At 40.6% G+C, this 19,763-nt stretch overlaps 1 protein-coding gene across 1 annotated transcript in view; it reads left to right on the top strand.

Moving 5' to 3' along the window:
• The first annotated feature begins 545 nt into the window (after nt 1-545).
• The window catches only part of LOC145358005 (sodium/hydrogen exchanger 1-like), a 57,031-nt gene continuing 37,813 nt past the window's right edge, over nt 546-19,763 (top strand). Inside the window, exon 1 of the mRNA XM_080211680.1 lies at nt 546-852. Coding sequence (XP_080067806.1) covers nt 627-852 — 226 coding nt within the window. The 5' untranslated portion in view covers nt 546-626. The remainder of the gene's footprint in view (nt 853-19,763) is intronic.

The raw sequence follows: 19,763 nt of genomic DNA, 5'->3' as shown, positions 1-19,763 counted from the left end.
CTCAACAGCTTTGGGGAGTTTCAGATTTATTCTATACTTAATGTTCCTCCCCTGCCAGAGGTACACTATCTGCCCTGAACTCCATTAATCATTTTAATTAGAGTGCCCCTTAAATGCAAGGAAATGCAAGCTTAGCCGATGCAAAAGGACCTTATAATTTAACTTTTTCTCCCTTACATTTCTCGTCAATTTATGTATTGCACCCACTTCAAACTGCGTTACTTTTATCCTGCAAGTGACGCTCTGGTCCGATTTGTTCAGTCCTCCCGGCTGCAGGTGGCGATGGAGCGTGGGGGGTAGGTGGTCCTGCTGAGCTGTGGGTGGGGAAGGGGCTGTTTGGTCCTCCTGGCTGAGGGTGGGGCTGGAGCGTAGGAGTGGGACGGTCCTCCTGAGCTGTGGGAGGGGAGGAGGTTGTTTGTTCTTCCCACTTGAGGGTGGAGCTGGAGTGTGTGAGTGGGGCGGTCCTTCAGAGCTGTAGGTGGGAGGGGGTTGTTTGGTCTTCCCGGCTGTAGGTGGCGCCGTGGCTGAGTATTGGTAGACTGCCCCTTGCTTCAGTTGCCGGCTCTGCTGTCCGGTGCCAGTCGCGGTACAGTTACTGCTTCAGGTGACCCTCAGCTCCGGCTGTGATGTATCTCTGGTTCTGCCTTCGGAGCGCACTGCTCGGCTACCTCATACTGTTGACCCTGTACTCAGAGGCCACCCGCTTAGAGATAGGGACTGTTGAGGGTGAGCCTGAGGAACTGAAACATAACCACAGTAAGGCCTTCCCGGTGGTGACCGTCGACTTCGGTCATGTCAGAGCCCCATTCGTTGTGGCGCTGTGGATCCTGCTGGCCTCTGTCCTGAAGCTGGGTGAGTGACTGGGGTGTGGGGTGTTCGGAGTGGCGGGGATGAAGATGAGTAAGGTAAGATATACGTGATCCCCATCCCGTTTCTCCACAGGAGCACAAAATCTCACAGCACGAGAAGAGGCTATTCGGCCCATCCTGTCTGTGCCGGCTCCTGGGTTTAAGTGTCAGGAGAAGGGCGTGAGGAGAAATGGTTTCACTCAAACGGTTGTGACCCTTCGGAGTTCTACCCAGAGGGTTGCGGATGCTCCATCATTGAGAGATTTTTGATCTCTCAGGCAATCAAGGAAGCGGGAGTTGTTGCCCAAGACCTTCCGCGATCTTATGGTATTGAATGGCAGAGCTCTTGATATTCTTGTATTATTCTGCAAGCCATTGCTTTCCTGACGTCAACTTGCCTTTAGTAGTTACGAAATATACTTCTGCTACTCGGTTGAATAGTGCGTTTCAGATCATAAGCTTCCATGTGAAATGTGCATTCACGAGTCTCTTTAGTTCTGATATGTGTGCTGCACTGCCTTCATTAACCCTGCATCATTTTGTCAAAAAAACTCAATTACATCAGTCAGATGTGATTTGACTTTAACAACTCTGCTAACTGCCTATTTGCCTATGTTTCTACAAGAGATAATTAATTTTATTCTTGACAGTGGCCTCTCAGTTTTCCTCATAACACCCTCCCCCTTTGCTTTCTCTTTGCCCACTGCTACTGCCCTCCAGATTTTGGATAGGGATTCTTTTAGTTGGATTTCAAACCATTAGATCTCGAGCAGAACCAGGATACTTGAGTGAGCTTTGCAATAACTGCCTGCATTGCTTGGCTGTATGGATGGGGTGGCCCTTACTCCCAAGTCCATCTGCCTCTCTCAACTGGTAATTTACCAAAAATAGAGATCATCTGTCAGCCAGTGAATAGGAACTTCAGTGAGAAACCTATGTTGTCACATGTATTTGTACATCAACTTCCCACTGTTTCCATTCTGTCCTCTGCCTCACCAAACAGCACTCACATCATCAGTCTTGTGCGTTATTTCTAAACACTGTGTTAAGTTCCAGCAGACCACCCCTGATATTCACTCAAAGGTGATTATTCAGATTTAGAATGTAGATCTTGTAAGTTAATGCAAGGGCATATTGTAACCTGCTGTCTGAGCAACCAAAAGAAAAGTTAATTTATGCATGCCAGGAACATAACACTACTAATTGCAAGAACATGTATGAAACTGAACATGAGCCCATCACAGCCAAGGATTATACTCTGTGCATAATATGAAGTGTTGCACTCTGTGCTTTGTCCCATTTTGTACAATGGGTTACTGTCTGCTTAGGATTCCAATGTATGCACAACTTTCTGATGTTGCAGCCCCCAGCTAACATTCTGGCCATTCCCAAAGAAATGTTGGGTCTAAAGTTTAGCTAGTTTTGCTGTGGAGGTTAGCAGAGCAGGAATGCTAAAAGGGCGGCAAGGTAGCACAGCGGTTAGCACTGCTGCTTCACAGCTCCAGGGACCTGGGTTCGGTTCCCAGCTTGGGCCACTGTCTGTGTGGAGTTTGCACGTTCTCCTCATGTCTGCGTGGGTTTCCTCCGGGTTCTCCGGTTTCCTCCCACAGTCCAAAGATGTGTGTGTTAGGTTGATTGGCCATGCTAATAAAATTGCCCCTTAGTGTCCTGAGATGCGTAGATTAGAGGGTAAAATATGTAGGGATATGGGGGTAGGGCCTGAGTGGGATTGTGGTTGGTGCAGACTCAATGGGCTTCTTTCTGTACTGTACGGTTTCTATGAATGCTAGGTGTTATTGTGGGAGCCCCAAGTTCATGTCTGAAACCGAGACTGTGACTTTTTTCATTAAGGAAAGTACGAGTAGCATCCGGTGTAAATTAACAAAATGCTACAGTGACTTCCAAAAGTATCAAACTTCAGATTAAAGAGAGGGAGTAGTGAGAAGTAATATCTTTGAGATTAGATTGGAGGAATGATTGAACAAGGCCAGAGACAGCTGATACTAACAGCATTGGCACTGGCCAAGGTTCTTCAGGTCCATCTGTCCCCATAACCTGTCTTCTGAGTATGTGCTATGTTTCTGTGTGCAAAATCACTGTGCTTCAGTGACTATTTTAGTCTTCACCCTCTGTGAGCAGGATTAACGTGTGGAGAGTTGGGTAGGGAGGAGTTGATATGTTTGAGTTTGCCATACCTTGTTCTGTCTTGTTCTGATTAAACTGTACAGGACCCGGCATTACTCCTAAGACATTTTTTCTAAAACAAAATGTACTTTAACGTACTCCTTCATATTTTAAGATTACGTAACAGCTTAAGTTTGACAATACGTAGTGATGTGCAGGTTAGGTGGATTGACCATGCTAAATTTCCCCTTAGTGACCAAAGATGTGTAGATTACGGGGATAGGGCAGGAGTTGGATCTGGGGAAGATGTTCGACTGGAGAGTTGGTGCAGACTTAATGGGCTGAACGGCATCCTGCACTTTCAGGATTCTAAATACAGTTCGATATAACATGGATAAGTTTTTATACCTTGGGTGTCTCCTCTCAGTGAGTGCAAACATCAGTAGTAAACCCAACATTGCCAACGTTTGACTGGCTGAAGAAAACAAATGTTTGATGATAAAGACCTGAAACCTAGCAACCAAGCTCATGGTCTACAGGGTTGCAGTGCTGCCTGCCCTTTAGTACGCTTCAGAGACATGGATAATCATACATCAGGCACCTTAAATCCCTGGAGAAATATCACCAACAGTGCCCCCATTAAATCAGTTCCTCCCTCTGTGATTGAATCCCAGACTTCTAACCTACAGACCGCAATCTGTAAAGATAGGCAACAACGCTTCCTCCACGATTATCCTCAACACAGTGCACCACTGGGCTGTGCCCTCAGCCCCTTCCTATTTATGCACCTATGACTGTGTGGCCAAATTCTTCTCCAACTTGATTTTCAAGTTTGCTGATGACCACCATAGTAGGTTGAATGTCAAATAATGATGAGATGGAGTACAGGAAAATGATAGGGAATCTGGTGAACTGGTGTAACAACAGTAATCTCTCCCTCAATGTAAGCAAAACGAAGGAAGCAGTCATCAATTTCTGGAAGCATAGTGGAAGATATGTCCCTATCTACATCAACGGGCATGAAGTGGAAATGGTCAAGAGCTTCAGGTTTCTAGGTGTCCAGATCACCAACAAACTGTCCTGGTCCCTCCATGCTGCATTATAGTTAAGAGCCTGTACTTTCCCAGGGGGCTAAAGGAATTTAGCATGTCTTACCAACATTTACAGATGCACCATAGAAAGGATTCTTTCTGATTGTATCGCTGCTTGGTATGGTTCCTGCTCTGTCCAAGACTGCAAGAAACTACAAAGAGTTGTGAATGAAGCCCAACCCATCACACAAACTAGCCTCCCATCTATTGACTTTATCTACACTTGCCACTGCCTCAGAAAAGCAGCCAGCAAAATCATGCACCATGGACATGCTCTCTTCCACCTTTTTCCACTGGGGACAAAGATACAAAAGTCTGAGGTCTTGTACCAACTGACTCGAGAACAGCTTCTTCTTTGCTGCCATCAGACTTTTGAATGGACTTACCTTGCATTAAGTTGATCTTTGTCAACACCCTAGCTATGACTGTAACACTACATTCTGCACCCTCTCCTTTCCTTCTCTGTGTATGGTATGCTTTGTCTTTACAGTGTGCAAGAAACAATACTGTATGCTAATACATTTGACAAATCAAATCAAAAGGATAGCTACTCTATTATCAATGTCCTCTCACAAACCAACCTTCTCAGTACCGACGCAGTTTTATTGGGCCACATCGTCCGCAAGCCTAACATAAAACTCCCAAATTGAGCTCTGTACTCTGAATTTCATCAGGGGAGTCACTTCGTGAAAGGCAGGGGAAATGTTTCTTCAAAGATTCCCTGAAAAATTGCAACATCCTGGCCAATATGTGAGAATCTCTTCCTTGAGACCATCCAAATTGGAGAAGAAGCATCTGTGAAGGTACCACCCATTTTGAAAGTCTCAGACTGGCCCAAGTGAAGGCCATGCACATCCAGCAGAAGAGTACCAAGATCTAGGTAAAAGGGGAAGGTTCTTGATCCATTTGCTCCCAGTTAAGCAATTTTAAGACACTCATCTTTGTTTTCAAACCACACCCTTCAAATTCCTATCTTTGTTTGCAAAAGAAACCAAAGCCATATGAGAAAAAAACATTATTAGGCAGCGAGTGTTAAGGTCTGGAATGCACAGCCTGTGTGTGTAGTGGAGACAGGTTCAATCGAGGCATTCGGAAGGGAATTAGACTGTTATATGAAAGAAGAAGAATGTGCAGGGTTACAGGAAGAAGGCAGGAGAATGACACTATGCTCATTTGGAGAGCAGCTGCAGCCACAATGGGCCGAATGGCCTGTGCTGTAACAATTCTAAGAGCGTATCAAAATTCAAGCATACCGAAATCCAAGTATCCCACCCACTTGCCTCATCAAAAACTACCTGCCCCACCTGTGGCAGTGTGTGCAGATCCAGCGTTGGACTTTATAGTTTCCCGGAGAGCCGCGCCGCAGAGTGGAAGAAAGCCCTCTTCAGTCCTGAGGGATTGCCAAAGAAGATATATAACTCTGAGGTGTCTCACTACATTTACAATAATAAATTATAATTCCAAAATACATGTCATATTTAACACTCTCTGGCACAGAAAGCCTGTGTTACAGAGCTGCCCTGCATGAACTTTGACGAAAACTAAATCTTTGTAAAGGCATATTCCAGAAAGAGATGCACCCTGGTCTCACTTCCAAGCAGCTGCCTAAATGAATATGTACTGAATCTGACTGTTGATTATCGAGGTTATGCTATTGACTCATATTTTATGTCTCTGAAAGGTAGCCATACTCTTTGTTCTAGCAGGAATAACTCTTGATTGTTTCTTGGCTCTTTCAGGCTAGAGTTTTGAGAGTTTAGTCATATGCAAAGAAACGCACTGTTTGCAGAAGGATAAGAGCCTTTTTTGTCTTTTAGTGGAACGCTCTGGCATTTTTAATAATAGTTCAAGTTGGTTTCTGGTTGCTATATCCTACTGACTTTGTCCAGTATATCTTAACTGGCGATATTTCCTTATCAGTATGTAAAAGGGTGTGGCATTTACCTTCCCATACAGGGGTTGGGAGAATTGCTTGTGACTAATTTTCCATTTATTGCACTGGTTGCAATGAGGAAAGATAACCCACCCCACAGGAAACAACCAACAGCTGACTTACTCTTTTTAAAATTCACTTATGGCATGTGTGCATCGCTGGTTAGACCAGCATTTATTGCAAATTGTCCCTAATTGTCCTTGAGAAATTGGTGGTGAGTTGCTGCCTTGAACACCGCAGTCCCTGAGATATAGGTAGACCCACAGTGTTATTACAGTGGAAGTTCCAGGATTTTGACTCAGCGACAGTGAAGGAATGGTGATATATTTCCAAGTCAAGATGGTGAGTGACTTGGAGGGGAATTTCCAGTTTGAGGTGTTCCCAGGTATGTGCTACCCTTTTTCTTCCGAATGGTAGTGGTCATACATTTGGAAACTACTGCTTAAGGAGCTTTGGTGAGTTCCTGCGGTGCATTTTTTTGGATGGTACACACTGCTGCCACTGTTGGTTGGCGATGAAGAGATTGAAAGATTACCAATCAATTTTAAATACTAGGAAATGCAGAAGAAATACACAGGCCCAAGCAAGTGAAGGAAGATTCATGGTTCAGCTTGAGATGATTTGTTGAAGCCAGTTTGTATTTTATTTAACTGATATGATTACAAGTTCTATGTTTTCCCTGATCTGACACAGATGTTACACAGTCCTCAGTCTTTTTGTTGCCACCATGATTGATGGGGAACAGCTTCTTCCATCAACACCCTCCATTTGTTCTTGGTGTGATGTAGATTATAGGAGAGCTGTCACAGGAGAAGTTGCTGGCGCTGTGACTGTGTGTGTTCTTGTGACTTTGTTGTAGATGCTAGTTTATACACCCGGCACTGTCTCCAGGACTCAGTCCCGTTATCACATTTGCACTATCTTAATCCCTGAAGTGCTTTCAAAGATTTTTCCACCGATACGTCGGAATTTGGAGTATTCAGTGCAGAACTTTTTTTTGGAGATTCTAAATAGAGTGCGTGTGGAGAATATGGTTGAAGTTTTGTAATGTGTCTAATGATGAGCTTTGGTGTAATTACTACCTTAGAACTAAAGCAGACTTCAAATTGTATGTTTTGTGAGAGACAGAGTTGGTCGTGGGGTAGAAATGCAGCAAATCCACACTACACATTTGCAGGGTTTGAAGCAACTCTAAGTATATCTTACTTTTGGTTGAGGAATGAAAACATTTGTTGATGGTAGGGTCTGAAGGTTTTGCTGATTTAATATATCAAATAAGCATTCTTTATAAAATTTCCAATGAACTTCTGTTGTACCGACTTAAACAAACAAACTTGTAGCCTGGCAGTTATAATAAAGAGGGCAATAGTGAAAAGGCTTTGATTAGGATCACTAATGAACTTTGCAATGTGCTCAGAGTAGTGTATTTGCAGACCATCCATTGATGGACTGTTGAGTGATACACCTGCCATTGACGGACAGTTGAGTGATATACCTGCCATTGACGGACAGTTGAGTGGCATACCTGCAGTCTATCTGTTGATGGACTGTTGAGTGGTGCACTCACAGTCGATCCATTAACAGATTGTTGTAGGTGGTGTAGCACCTAAATTGCCTCCCCTTGACTTTTTTGTCCACATAGAAGTGGATGATGGGAGCTTTAGCTTAAGTTCTGGTCCTTAGCAAATTTCAGTTGTTAAGGAATTCTGAGCTGATTTGGTTAAAGATGTGAATATTTTGCTGTTTTAAGATTTAACTCTAGGGATTTTGCTTAAGTGTTTCTGCAAAGATCTGTGCAGCTGGGACCTGGATCAGAGCATTGCATTAAAATTCCTTTCCGGGAGAAAGGATGGTTTTGAATTACAGTGGAAGGTAATAGAACATTGAGGTTGAATCCACATCTGTTCCCATGGACTCTGCTGTCCTGAAGGCAGCTCAAGTTGAATTTTCTGTGACTGCTGTCACATCTTGGTGAAATCCTGGTGTCACATTGGTGGTGAACGTTGGATTGAAAGAGGAAGAAAATTTGCATTTATATGGCACCTTTCACAAGCTCATGACATGGAAAATTGCTTTATGGTTAATACTTTTAAAGTATACTCACTATTGTGTTGTGGGAAAATGTGACAGCCAATTTGCTGACAACAAATTTTCACATACACCAATGTGACCATCTGTTTTAGATGTTAGTTGAAGTATAACTGTTGGCTAGGATATTAGGAGAACTCTCCAGCTATTTATTATCTATCAGAGACGCAAGACAGGGCCCCAATTTAATCTCCCCTTCTAAAGACTGCACCTCTGACCATTTTCCTGTTCAGAGATTTTCAGTGTGAGCCCTGAAGCTATCTATTGGAATGGGTGCACCTAGGTATGGTAGAATTTGGATAGGAGCCCATTGAACAACTCCTACACTAAGACTAAAACAGGATAGATCCTGAAGTGTGCAGAGACTTGGACCTTTTTGGAACTTTCTAGTTACATGGGGATGAGAGGGATCCAAAGTTTTTGCTATCACTTGCAAATTCAATGGAAGCATAATGGATTGTATTTGAACCTCAGTTCTGCTAAATACAGAGAATGTCTCCAGCATTGTCCTTATGATGCTCTGCGTCATAGAGCCTCCGCTCTGTGTGAATAAGTCAAACTCATTAAAGGCAATGTGTGTGCTGACAACACAGAAATTGATTTCTCCCGAGTCTCAGTTAACTGTGTCACAGTCACCATAATTGCATCCTCGGGTATAAACAATGCCATCATATCCTCTGCATCATAATTATTTCATACTCCCCACTTGTTTTAGCTATATGATGGCCATTTCCCACAAGAACCGCTTCTTTAAAAGTTTTTTCTGATTTTCTTGGATGTTACATTTCTAATAATTCATTCTTAGGATGTGAGTGTTCCTGGGAAGGCTGGAATTTTTTGCTCTCTCATATGGTGCTGAGCCACCTCTTGAAGAATCTGCAGTGAAGATACTCCCGTAATGCTGTTAGGTAGAGAGTTCCATGATTTTGACACAATGATGACAAAAGAACAGCTTATATATGTGTATGTTGGGGTGATGTGTGACAGTGATCCGATACATTGTTCGTCATTTTCAGTCTGGGTGCTGGAAGTTGGGGTTTGGGAAATGCTGCCGAGAAAGCCTTAGTGTGTGCATGTTTAGACAGATGCCGGTACAGTGTATCAGTGGTAGCTGGAATGGATGTTTAAGGTGGTGGATGCCAAGCTAACGCACTGATTTATCTTATAGGCTGTTGAGCTTTTTGATCATTGTTGCAGCAGCATCTAACCAGGCAAGTGGAGTGTATTCCATTACACTCATATGTACCTTGGTGGTAGAGAAACCTTTGGGAGATGGATGGAGGGCAACAAGGTAAATTTTGCACCTCAAAATACCCAGTCTCTGAACTGCTGGAAGTAGCCATGTGGCTGGCCTAGTCAATGGTGATCCCCAGGATTTTGTTCATTCAGGATTTGGCAATGGTATACCATTGAATGTCAAGGTTATTTAAGATTTCTTATTGGAAATGGGGATTGCCTGGTCACTGATCAGTTCAAGCCTATACATTGGAGGAGGGAAGATCATTGAAGCAGTTCACAGTAATTAAGCCATGGACATTAGTGACAATTTCTCAATAAACTGACAATGCAGGAAAACTAGCATAGATTGTTACCCAGCATTTAAACATCTAAAATCATACTGGCCATTCTGGGAAACAGCTGCCAATATTCCTACATCTGACATCAACCTTGGATCTAAATGGATAGGATCATGGGTCACTTGCTGCAATGGCTCATCACTGATCCAATAGTAGAGAGCCTAGCTTAGACCTTCCTCACATTAGTTAGACAGTGTTTATCCGAATCTGCACGTGGTATGGACAATGCAGTCATTACATTTGTTCCCTCATCTTCTAGTTATGTCCAAACTATGTTAAGGATCATACGTTTTAAACAAAAAGAAAAAAATTTGGTTTGGATTCAAAGTACCACATGACAAGTTTATTGAAAGAGATGTACTCTCACTGCAGAGAACAGAAATTAAAAATAAACAGCAGCCTGCAAAATGTCCTAATGATATCATCAAATCATGTGGCTGGCTCTTAAAGCAATTATGCGACTACTTAAATATATAGCATCCCTCCCCATTTACTTATGTGATCAAATTACAAATAATTCCGATGTTATACATAGGATCAATAATACATGGTACTATACACCGTTAATTGTTATACGCAGTCTGTCAGGAGGGCATCTATTCTTTGGTTGTGTACAACGTTCTGGAATTTAGCTGTCCTTGATCCTAAAAGTATGTTTGGAACTTCAGTAGACATTTTTCTCTTAGAACTATTTCTTCATCATGCTCATGTGGTATAGTAGTGTCGACACAATCATTAGGCAACTCCGATACAACTAAGTCTTTTATAATAGTATTCACAACACAGGGGACTAACTAAATTGGTTCTTCTAGAGATGATTCTGAGAAATCATTTTGAGATGACAACGATAGGTCAACATGGCATTGCCAAACTAGTTCAGCTTTGGTTTGAACTAGAAGAAATTGGACCTGCTTTTGCTAAGTGTGGCCGGTACCCATTTCATGGCATAATTGTGTGGTTACACTCAATCTCCTTGTTGAAATGAGCATTGTTTTGCCCTCACTTCTTTCTAGCAACTTGAGATTGTTGTTGACATTCTATTATCGCTGAAGATTCTGGAGATGATAAATCAAACTTAGTCCTCAACCTTCCCTTTAAGAGTAGTAATACAAGTGAGCTTTAGGTAGTCCCATGAGTAGTGTTCCTATAAAATGCCAAAAAGCTATTCACATGATGTGATAGAGGATTTTCTCTTTTTTCAGCTGATCCATTGGTTGGTGGATGATAATGTGCTGAATGCCATTTACTTTGGGATAATCCTCAAACTCTTATGAAGTAAACTGTGAACCATTATTATTAACAACCTTTTGGTTTTCCAAATCTTGCAAAAATTTCATAAGGTTTTTCACTGATTTGTTCTGCTGTAGTGAATCTCAATTTCTGGCCGCTTTAGGTGTGCATTAATTATGGCTAAGAACATGTAACCCTCAAATGGACCAGCAAACTCTACATCCAGTCATTGCCATGGCATTTTAGGCCGCTCTCGAGGGTATAAAAGAGTTGATGAGTATTTCTTATTCATGCACAGGATTGACACTGTCCCACTTTGTCTTCAATCTAAGCATCCAGATCTGGCCACCAAAAATAACTGTGCTAATTCTTTCATCCAGAATATCCTTTATGCAGTTGTTTAAGAACTCTTCCATGCAGACTAGCAGGAGTGGTCACTTGGATTCTGTATAATAGACACCCGTCTTGGATGGTCAACTCAAGCTTTCTTGACGCACATGGTTTCAAATCAGGACATGTAAGGTGCATTCCAGCTATTCCTTTCAATACCGTATTCATCACCTTCCCCATCACAGGATGATTTCTGATATGCCTCTGAACTTGAGAGGTTGTTATAGGCAAGTGACCTACTAGCAAAAAATTATGTTAGCAAAACTAGCTGGTGGCATTATTTGCTCAATAGGTAAAGCGTGATAGTGCATCAGCATTAGCATGGAACTCTGATTAACAATACTTGATGTTGTAAGAGTCTGCAGATAAGATCAGTGACCATCTTTGCAATCAACTAATAGCCAATAAAGATGTGCCTTTATGCAGCCAAAAAATAGTAAAGGGTCGATGATTAATCAATAAGGTGAAATGACAACCATATAAATAATGATGAAGCCCCATATGCCAAAAATTATACTCAGTGCTTCTTTTTCTAGCTGAGCATAGTTAGATTCAGCACGAGCCAGAGTACATGAAGCAAAAACTATCGGTTGTTCTTCTCCCGAAGACATAACATGTGAAACCACTGCCCCAACTCCATAAGGTGAAGTGTTGCAAGCAAGCAGTAATGATAGCTTTGGATTAAAATGAACCAATATGTCAGACTTCTGTGAAGCATCTCTGACATCCTTGTATGCTTTCTCACAGTCTGTTGTCCAGTCCCATGACTGTTTCACACATAGTAAATTATATATTGGCTTGAACAATGTAGCAAAGTCAGCAATATGTTTTCCATAATAATTTACATCAACTGTGTGACATTTGACTGACGTGGTGCTTCTAATCTTTATAGGTGCTTTATGTAAGCCTTTACAATCTATAACATGACTCAAATATTGGATGGATGTCTGGAAAAAGTCACACTTCTCTTTCTTGACACGCAGACCATGTGCTTGAAGACATTCCAGTGTTACTTCTAAATTACCCAAGTGCTCCTGTTCATGGGATCCTGTAATTAGAACATCATCCTTGCAACATCGTAAACCAGAGAGACCACTTAAAATCTGATCCATCGATCTTTGCAATAGGGCTGGTGTGGGTGTTGTTCCAAAAAGCAATCTTTTATCATGAAAAAGACCTTGATGAGTAATGATGGCAAGTAATGGTTGAGATTAAATGGCTACATTCATCTGTAAAAGTGTTTGTGAAAGATCAATCTTGCAGGATTTCGGCCCGCCTGATAACCCAGCAAACAAATGTTTAATTGAAGGAAGCGGATATTTATTATACAACACTGGATTCATGGTTGTTTTAAAATCGCCACAAATGGGAACTGAACCATCTGGTTCATGACAGATACATTGGAGGGGGCAGCCCAGTCACTCATTGTAACTGGCTGTAACACACCAGTGTTACCAAGTCATACTAATTGTTCTTCAACCATGGGGTGAATTGCATATCGCACTGCTCTTGCTTTGAGGCTTTATGGTTGACATTAAGCTTTATTTTGAACTCCCTTTGTTGAACCAAGAGTCTCTTCAAACACACTGTTGTATTTATCCAGAAGGTGCTGTAGGTCTGTTTTGACATTGGTCAATCTGTTAACAACACTCCAGTGAAGCTTTATCTTCTCCAAGCATGATCTCCCAAATAGAAAATTGCCATAGACCACATGGAGAGGCAACTGCACTATTTGTCCACTCAACTCTATGTTGGCCATGGTGCACCCTTTTAATGGTATGATTTCTTCAGTGTATGTCCTTAAAATCACATTAACTGGTTTCAAAGGAAAATTCTTCAGCTTTTATTGGTATGTAGTATCAGAATTATGATACAGCAGCACCAGTATCAATCTCCATCCTAATAGGTTTTCCCTTAACTTCAGAATCACCCTAAGTCTATGTGATCCACCCTGCATGGATAAGACATTCAGTTGGAACTCTTCTTCATATTTCTAGGCATTATTCGTCACGGGCATAATTTTTTTTTCATGTTGTAAATTATTTTTTAGAATGCAACTTATACTTCTTGAAGGTACCCAGATTCTTCTGAATGTTCTTCTCGACGGTCTGGACTAGCCCAACAAACTTCTGCGATGTGACTCATTTTGCCGCAATTCTTGAATTTCCTATCTTTGCTCCAGCATTCATTTGCTTTTTGCCTTCCACTTGATTCCCTTCTCTGATTTTAAAAAAATACTTCTTTTAAAACACAGGGCTTTTTTCTTACTTGGCCATCCTTCACTGGCACTTTAATTTTTAATCCTGTTGTTGATTTTCCCCAGCTTTGCAATAATTTAACTGCGAGGACCCAATGTGTTTTCTACCACCTTAAAACCTTTTCTTGATGTTCTTCACAAGACAAAATTCCGCCTCGTTGCCAATTTTCTTTTTGTAATGCCCTAACTATGTTAGGGGTTGTGGTGTCTTTAAACAAAAAGAAAAAGATGTGGTTTGCACACGTAAATTCTAAGTAACACATAACCAGTTTATTGAAAGAGATGTTCAGTGCACTTGACAAAACTGAAACTAAACAGCAGCCTGTGAAACGTTCTAAATGGCATCACCATCAGGTCATTTACCAGCTCTTGAAGCAATCACGCAATTACTTAAATATATAACAACAAACCAAAGTGGTCAGAGGTGTGGTGGGAAATGGTCAGAGAAGGAGTGGGGTCAGAGTCAAAGGAGGTGTGGAGAAAGTCATAGGAGGGTGGGGGAGAGGTTGGTGTTTGAGGTCATTTGAAGGGAGGTGGAGGTTGAGGGAGGGATGGTCACTTTTTAATACCACAAAATTAAAGACTGTACAGTTCTCAAATACTCTTCTGAATTTTAACCAACATATACATAACAGTCTAAAATTTTAATTGCAGATACAATTCTTATGATATGCTGTGTTGATGTACCAGATGTTTGAGAATGTTGGGCCTCATCAAAATAAATGTTAAAAAAACAAACCGGGAGTGATGCAGTACAAGTTGTAGACTAACTGTCACCCAGTTTATTAGTTTTGCAAAGTCTGGCAATGAGTTTCCCATTTGTCATTAAGAGATTGCTTAAAGAAAAGTTTTACAAATTTCTATTCTAACTGAGGTTCACTCCACCCATCTGTACCATCCTGTTTAAAATCTAGCAGAATGTGCTTACATTGTAAGATTAACGTTTCTCTGGGATGAAGATTCCTGATCATCCAGTGGAGGTTAGCAAAAAAATCCACTGAAATCTCAGAGCAACAGCCAACAAGGTTTTTTGTTATAAACGATCATTATAGAATCCCTAAACTGTGATTTAAATGCTTCTAGAAAACTTGAGATTTTGCTGTCGGAAATGCTTCTTTATGAATGATATTTTTCCACTTAATTTTCTTGCCTCTCTCATATTTCAAACAACAATTAGAAATTTTAAATCCTATTTGTACATTTATTTAATACAAATATAATACAACATCATGTGGAACCTGAGAATAGGCTGTAAATTTACATTGTTCAAAAATTGTTAAACTTTGGTTTTGTAAATGGGAAGGCCGTATTAGCTAGAGTTGAAGTGTTTTGTAACTCTAGTCATTTCTTTGTTGTCACTTTCCTAACATCAGTTAATCACTAAGTGATTAATTATCCTTAGAGACTCAACATTGGGCCTCAAGTTTCACAATTTGCTGTAACCACTCTGTCTACTGCACGCAAGTGTAACAAAAGAAAGACAAAACCAGCAGTTTTCATAATGTCCTGAATTGCTTTGCAGTTAAGTACTTTTGAATTGCAGGCTCTGGTATAATTTAGACAATGTTATCAAATAACAGCAGGATTAAGGAGCCAGATGACCAACTGCTAATACAATATAAAACAGAAAATGTTGGGATAACTCAATAAGTCTGTGAAGAGAGGAACAGAGTTCATGTTTTAAATCTCTTTGATTCTTCAGAGCCTACTGATTTTGTCCTGTTTAAGCTAGTTTACCTCGCACATGCCTCTCAAGAATCCTTTCCATTAATTTCTATATTAGTGCTTTTTATGATTTTTTTGAGATATTGGGATAAAGTTGTGTTGCAGTCAGAAATGAAAATCAAACTAGTTGATCAAGAAAATATAGATATTATAAACCATTCAATCTCATATCCTATTCCCTCTTAAAAGTTGTGTCGCACAGAGACAATTGAGGTCTCCAACACTCCTCCTCACTGACTGAAGATTGTGTTGTTCAATCGTTCCACTTTGCTCTTCAGGAATCATTGATCTTTCTTTCCTGTGAGATTACTGATCAGATAGAATCCAACTACATCTCTTCTGTGGAAGGCAGAAAAAAATCATCTACACCTACAGAATGGAAAAATCCTGTTTAGTTACTGGATTGCAAATATTGAATCTTATCCTAATTACTAATTTACTGTCATGGAGTCCGCCCATATGATAGTGCAATGTGCAGAACATGTTAACGAGAGCTGAAGCTGTCACTGAAATCAGTGTTGTTGTCTGCACAGTGTTATAAGTCACTAGTATAATATTTTCCTGTCAAATTAACAATATTGCACAGTGCTGTTAAAATGAAATTTGTACTCTACTTTGTTTAGTAATTGTGGTGGGATTGTCTATGGTGTGTACACAAACTAACATTATCATTGGTGCTCATATTAAACACCAATGCTGTATATATATTGGACAATATTTGTAACCAGATACCAGCAATGGGCGTTATCATTTTATCGAGACCCTTTTGTGATTGTTTGCTAAATTGACTAGTGAAACTTGAAAAGGGAAAATAAATAATGTGGGGAGCAAGGGTAATAAGAGGCCTGGAAACCGGAAAAACACCACAGCCCATGATTTCTTTCCCTGGTCTAAGTAGTACTGAAACTCCTTGGTGCCACACTCAGTCGAGGGGGTGTCATTTCTCACTGAAGTACCTCCTATTACAGGCACTTAGGGCATCAAGACAGTCAGCAATTCCCATACTTGGTTTTTCCTTGTCTGAGCAATTTGGAATGTGATGAACAATAATGAACAGTTTTGCACAATTCAGATATTGTTTTTCAAAATCACACAAGTCGCGTGGCTGCTGACTCAATGTTGATGGTGAAATACCAGCATGTTGATAAACCTCAACGTTCAGTTTCAAAAACAGACATGGGCTGTTGAAGTGATGTGCTTAGTCTGATAAACATATACCAGAAACAGGCCATTCAACCTAGCCTGAATATGTTGATGTTTACCGTCTACATAAAAAAAATCCTATTCCATGTGCCCGATCAGTTCCTATATCCCTTGATTCCCATTACTTTCTATCAGCAATCCAATATAATTTTAGCACAGTTCTTGTTTCAATCGCTAATGCTGGTATTGCAAATGTTTCTCCTGCAGTTGTATCTAGGTTTACTCATTCTAGACATCACCAGAAAGTCTGTTTGTAGCTACCCTGTTAAATGACTTTTTCAAATTGCCCTGTTTTCCATTGAAAAAAGCCCCAGTTCAAATCCGTGTATTTGTGTTTAAATACAGCATCATATTGATATTGATGGGGAAATTTTTTTTTACACAAAAGATGGTGGGGGCCTGGAAATGCATTGCTAAGTGAGGTGGTTGAGGCAGTTACATTAGTCACATTTAAGACTTATCTTGATTGGCATATGAACAAACAAGGAATAGAGGAATATAAGCTGTTGGCTTTGATAGGACAACATGATCGGCACAGCTTGGAGGGCTGAAAGGCCTGTTCCTGTGCTGTACTGTTCTTTATTCTATTGTATTTTGTACTGTATTCTCCCTACTGCCTCAACATCCTTCTATTAATGTAGAGCACACAATTGCACATAGTCCTTCAGCTGTGGTCTGAGGGAGGCTTAATGTAGATTCACGATTACATGGAATCTTTTCTATCCCCATGCTGTTAGCTGTGATGCCCAGCTTTATTTTGGGGCCCTCTCTGCTTGAGGTGTTGATTTTAATATCTTGTGAATTCTGAATCTTATTTTTTTTAACATCAGTCAGTCTTTCAGATCAAAAATGTACTACTTAGTTTTTTTATGAAAATATAGCCCCCTTATGTTTACTAATGTAGGAGCAGCACACCATTCAAACACTCAAGTCTGTTCTATCATTGTTAGATTACAGCTGATCTGCACCTTTATTTATCTTTAGATCCATATTGCTTAATACCGTTGCCTAACAAAGTCTTATCAGTCTCAATTTTCAAATGACCCCTGCCTCAGTAGTATTTGAGGGGAGAGGTTCCAAATTCCCACTACCCTGGAGTGAGGAAGGACTTTGATGTAACTTTGACCAACCTAATCCTAATTTTAAACTTAAGGCAGGAAAGTGTCATTAAGGCCATGATCTTATTGAATAGCAGAACAGGATCAATGGACCAAATGACCTACTCCTCATTTCTCAATATCTTGTGTTATGCTGCTTTGTTCTGGACTGTCCCATCTTCAGCAATCGCTTTTCCACTATCAATTCCTTGGTTAGCTCAGTTGGCTGCGTATCTGGTTCTTGATGCAGAGCAACAGCAGTAGCGTGGGTTCAATTCCCATACCAGCTGAGGTTGTTCATGAAGGCCCACTTTCTCAATCTTGCCCCTTGCCTGAGGTGTGGTAATGCTTGGGTTAAAATCACCACCAGTCAGCTCTTCCGCTCAAAGGGGAGAGCAGCCTATGGTCATCTGGGACTGTGGCAACTTCTTAATATTTTTGCAGTCCCCATATGACCAGTGGAAGAATGAAGTTGACATTTATTATCTCTTTGGTAAGGATACATTATCTTGATATTGTTGCATTCTACAAGAAGTAAAATGAGAGTAAAATATTTTGAGATGATTCTTGTCAGTTGGATATGGTGATTTAAACCTTTTAATGGAACTTTTAAATGACATCCAAAAGAAAGCTGATCTTGCTAAATGCCTATGAGATATGATTAGAATTTGATAGATTTTAGAAAATGGATGCTCTCTCCATTGTGGACTTCAACAGGTTGAGGAAGTTCAATTTGGGGAATCCTGGATCAGTAGTAATGCTCAAGGTACTGGATTGTGCTAAGGTGGGTGTCTCATATGGGCAGGCAGCAAGTTCTTGGAGAAAGTAACTTTGGGTCAGATTTTTATTGTCTTAAAACAAATCCTAGGCAAACAGTTATTTCCTTCAGCTATCGTGGAAAACTGAGACACTCCAGGGTGACACAGAAATAGAAGATTCAATGATTGTCAGATTTCAAATTAGTCCAGACAGAGGTATCAATATCAACGGAAGGATTAAGGTTGACCAGAAGGTGGATGGAAACACCTTTAACTAATCACCATTAACTAAACTATGAGTGGCACAGTAACACAATCGTTAGCACTGCTGCTTCACAGTGCCAAGGTTCGATTCCTGGCTTGGGTCACTATCTGTGTGGAATTTGCATGTTCTACCCATGCCTGGGTGCTCCGGTTTCCTCCCACATTCTGAAAGATGTGCTGGTGAGGTGCATTGACCCAAGCAGGCACCGAACTGTGGCAACTAGTGGAATTTCACAGCAACTTCATTGCAGTGTTAAAGTAAGCCTTACTTGAGACTAATAAATAAACTTTTAATCTGGCTATCATAACAGAATTAAAAACAGAATAACAACATTAGGAGAATTAATTTCTTAGAAATTCTCGGAGCAATTAATTTTTGCTTCAGATGTGATTCCAAGTTTCGTTATGCAGTGAACTGCCCAAATGGAGTGACAGGATCCTGCAATGGTATATAAGAGAATGTTGAGGAAGTGGATGAAGATAATGCTGAATCAGAATAAAATATACAGAAGTTTAATCCTGTGATGACTGTGTTAGGTGCAGACATTTTTTAATTGTGCAGAATGTGCCAGCTTTTCAAAAGTGAGAGACAGATGATTTAAAATATTACCTTGATTTTTGATTGTCACAAGGCTAAGGAACTTAAAAGTACTACTTGCTTTCAATTTGGCAATGGCAACACCTGAGGCCACTAATGAGGATTATAATTTCATGTAAACTAGCTGGAGTAAGCCATTTCATAAGTACTAATGTGTTCTTGGGTGAGATACTTAGGTTGCTGAGTTATGGTCGTTTGTCCCTTGATTTGAGGATGACATCTACGCAGCTGAATTTTTGCCTTGGGTCTTCAAGTGATGAGCAGGCTGATTCTTGACTGACAGATCTTTGGGAACTTGGGGCAGAATAGTGGGATCTGGAATGCAGAATTAGCTTCCTTTTTCCTTTTCTGCCATTACTTTGCCTCATTATTAAGCTCTTTCTCATCATTAATGTTAATGCTACCATGCTCCAAGGAGACCTTCAGAATGTCTTTGAAGCATTTTCTTTGTCTTTCCTGGAAGTTTGACCATTTGAGAGTTAAGAGAATAGGTAGATAATTTTTTAGCCATCAAAGTTTATTTATTTGTTAGTCATTGGTAGGCTTACATTCACATGCGAGTTACTGTGAAAATCAGGGC

This window comes from Carcharhinus amblyrhynchos, chromosome 24 (assembly GCF_965287045.1).
Source record: "Carcharhinus amblyrhynchos chromosome 24, sCarAmb.v2.hapA, whole genome shotgun sequence".
NCBI lineage: Eukaryota > Metazoa > Chordata > Chondrichthyes > Carcharhiniformes > Carcharhinidae > Carcharhinus > Carcharhinus amblyrhynchos.
Note: the sequence above shows the minus strand (reverse complement) of the source record. Positions and strands in the feature narration are given on the sequence as shown.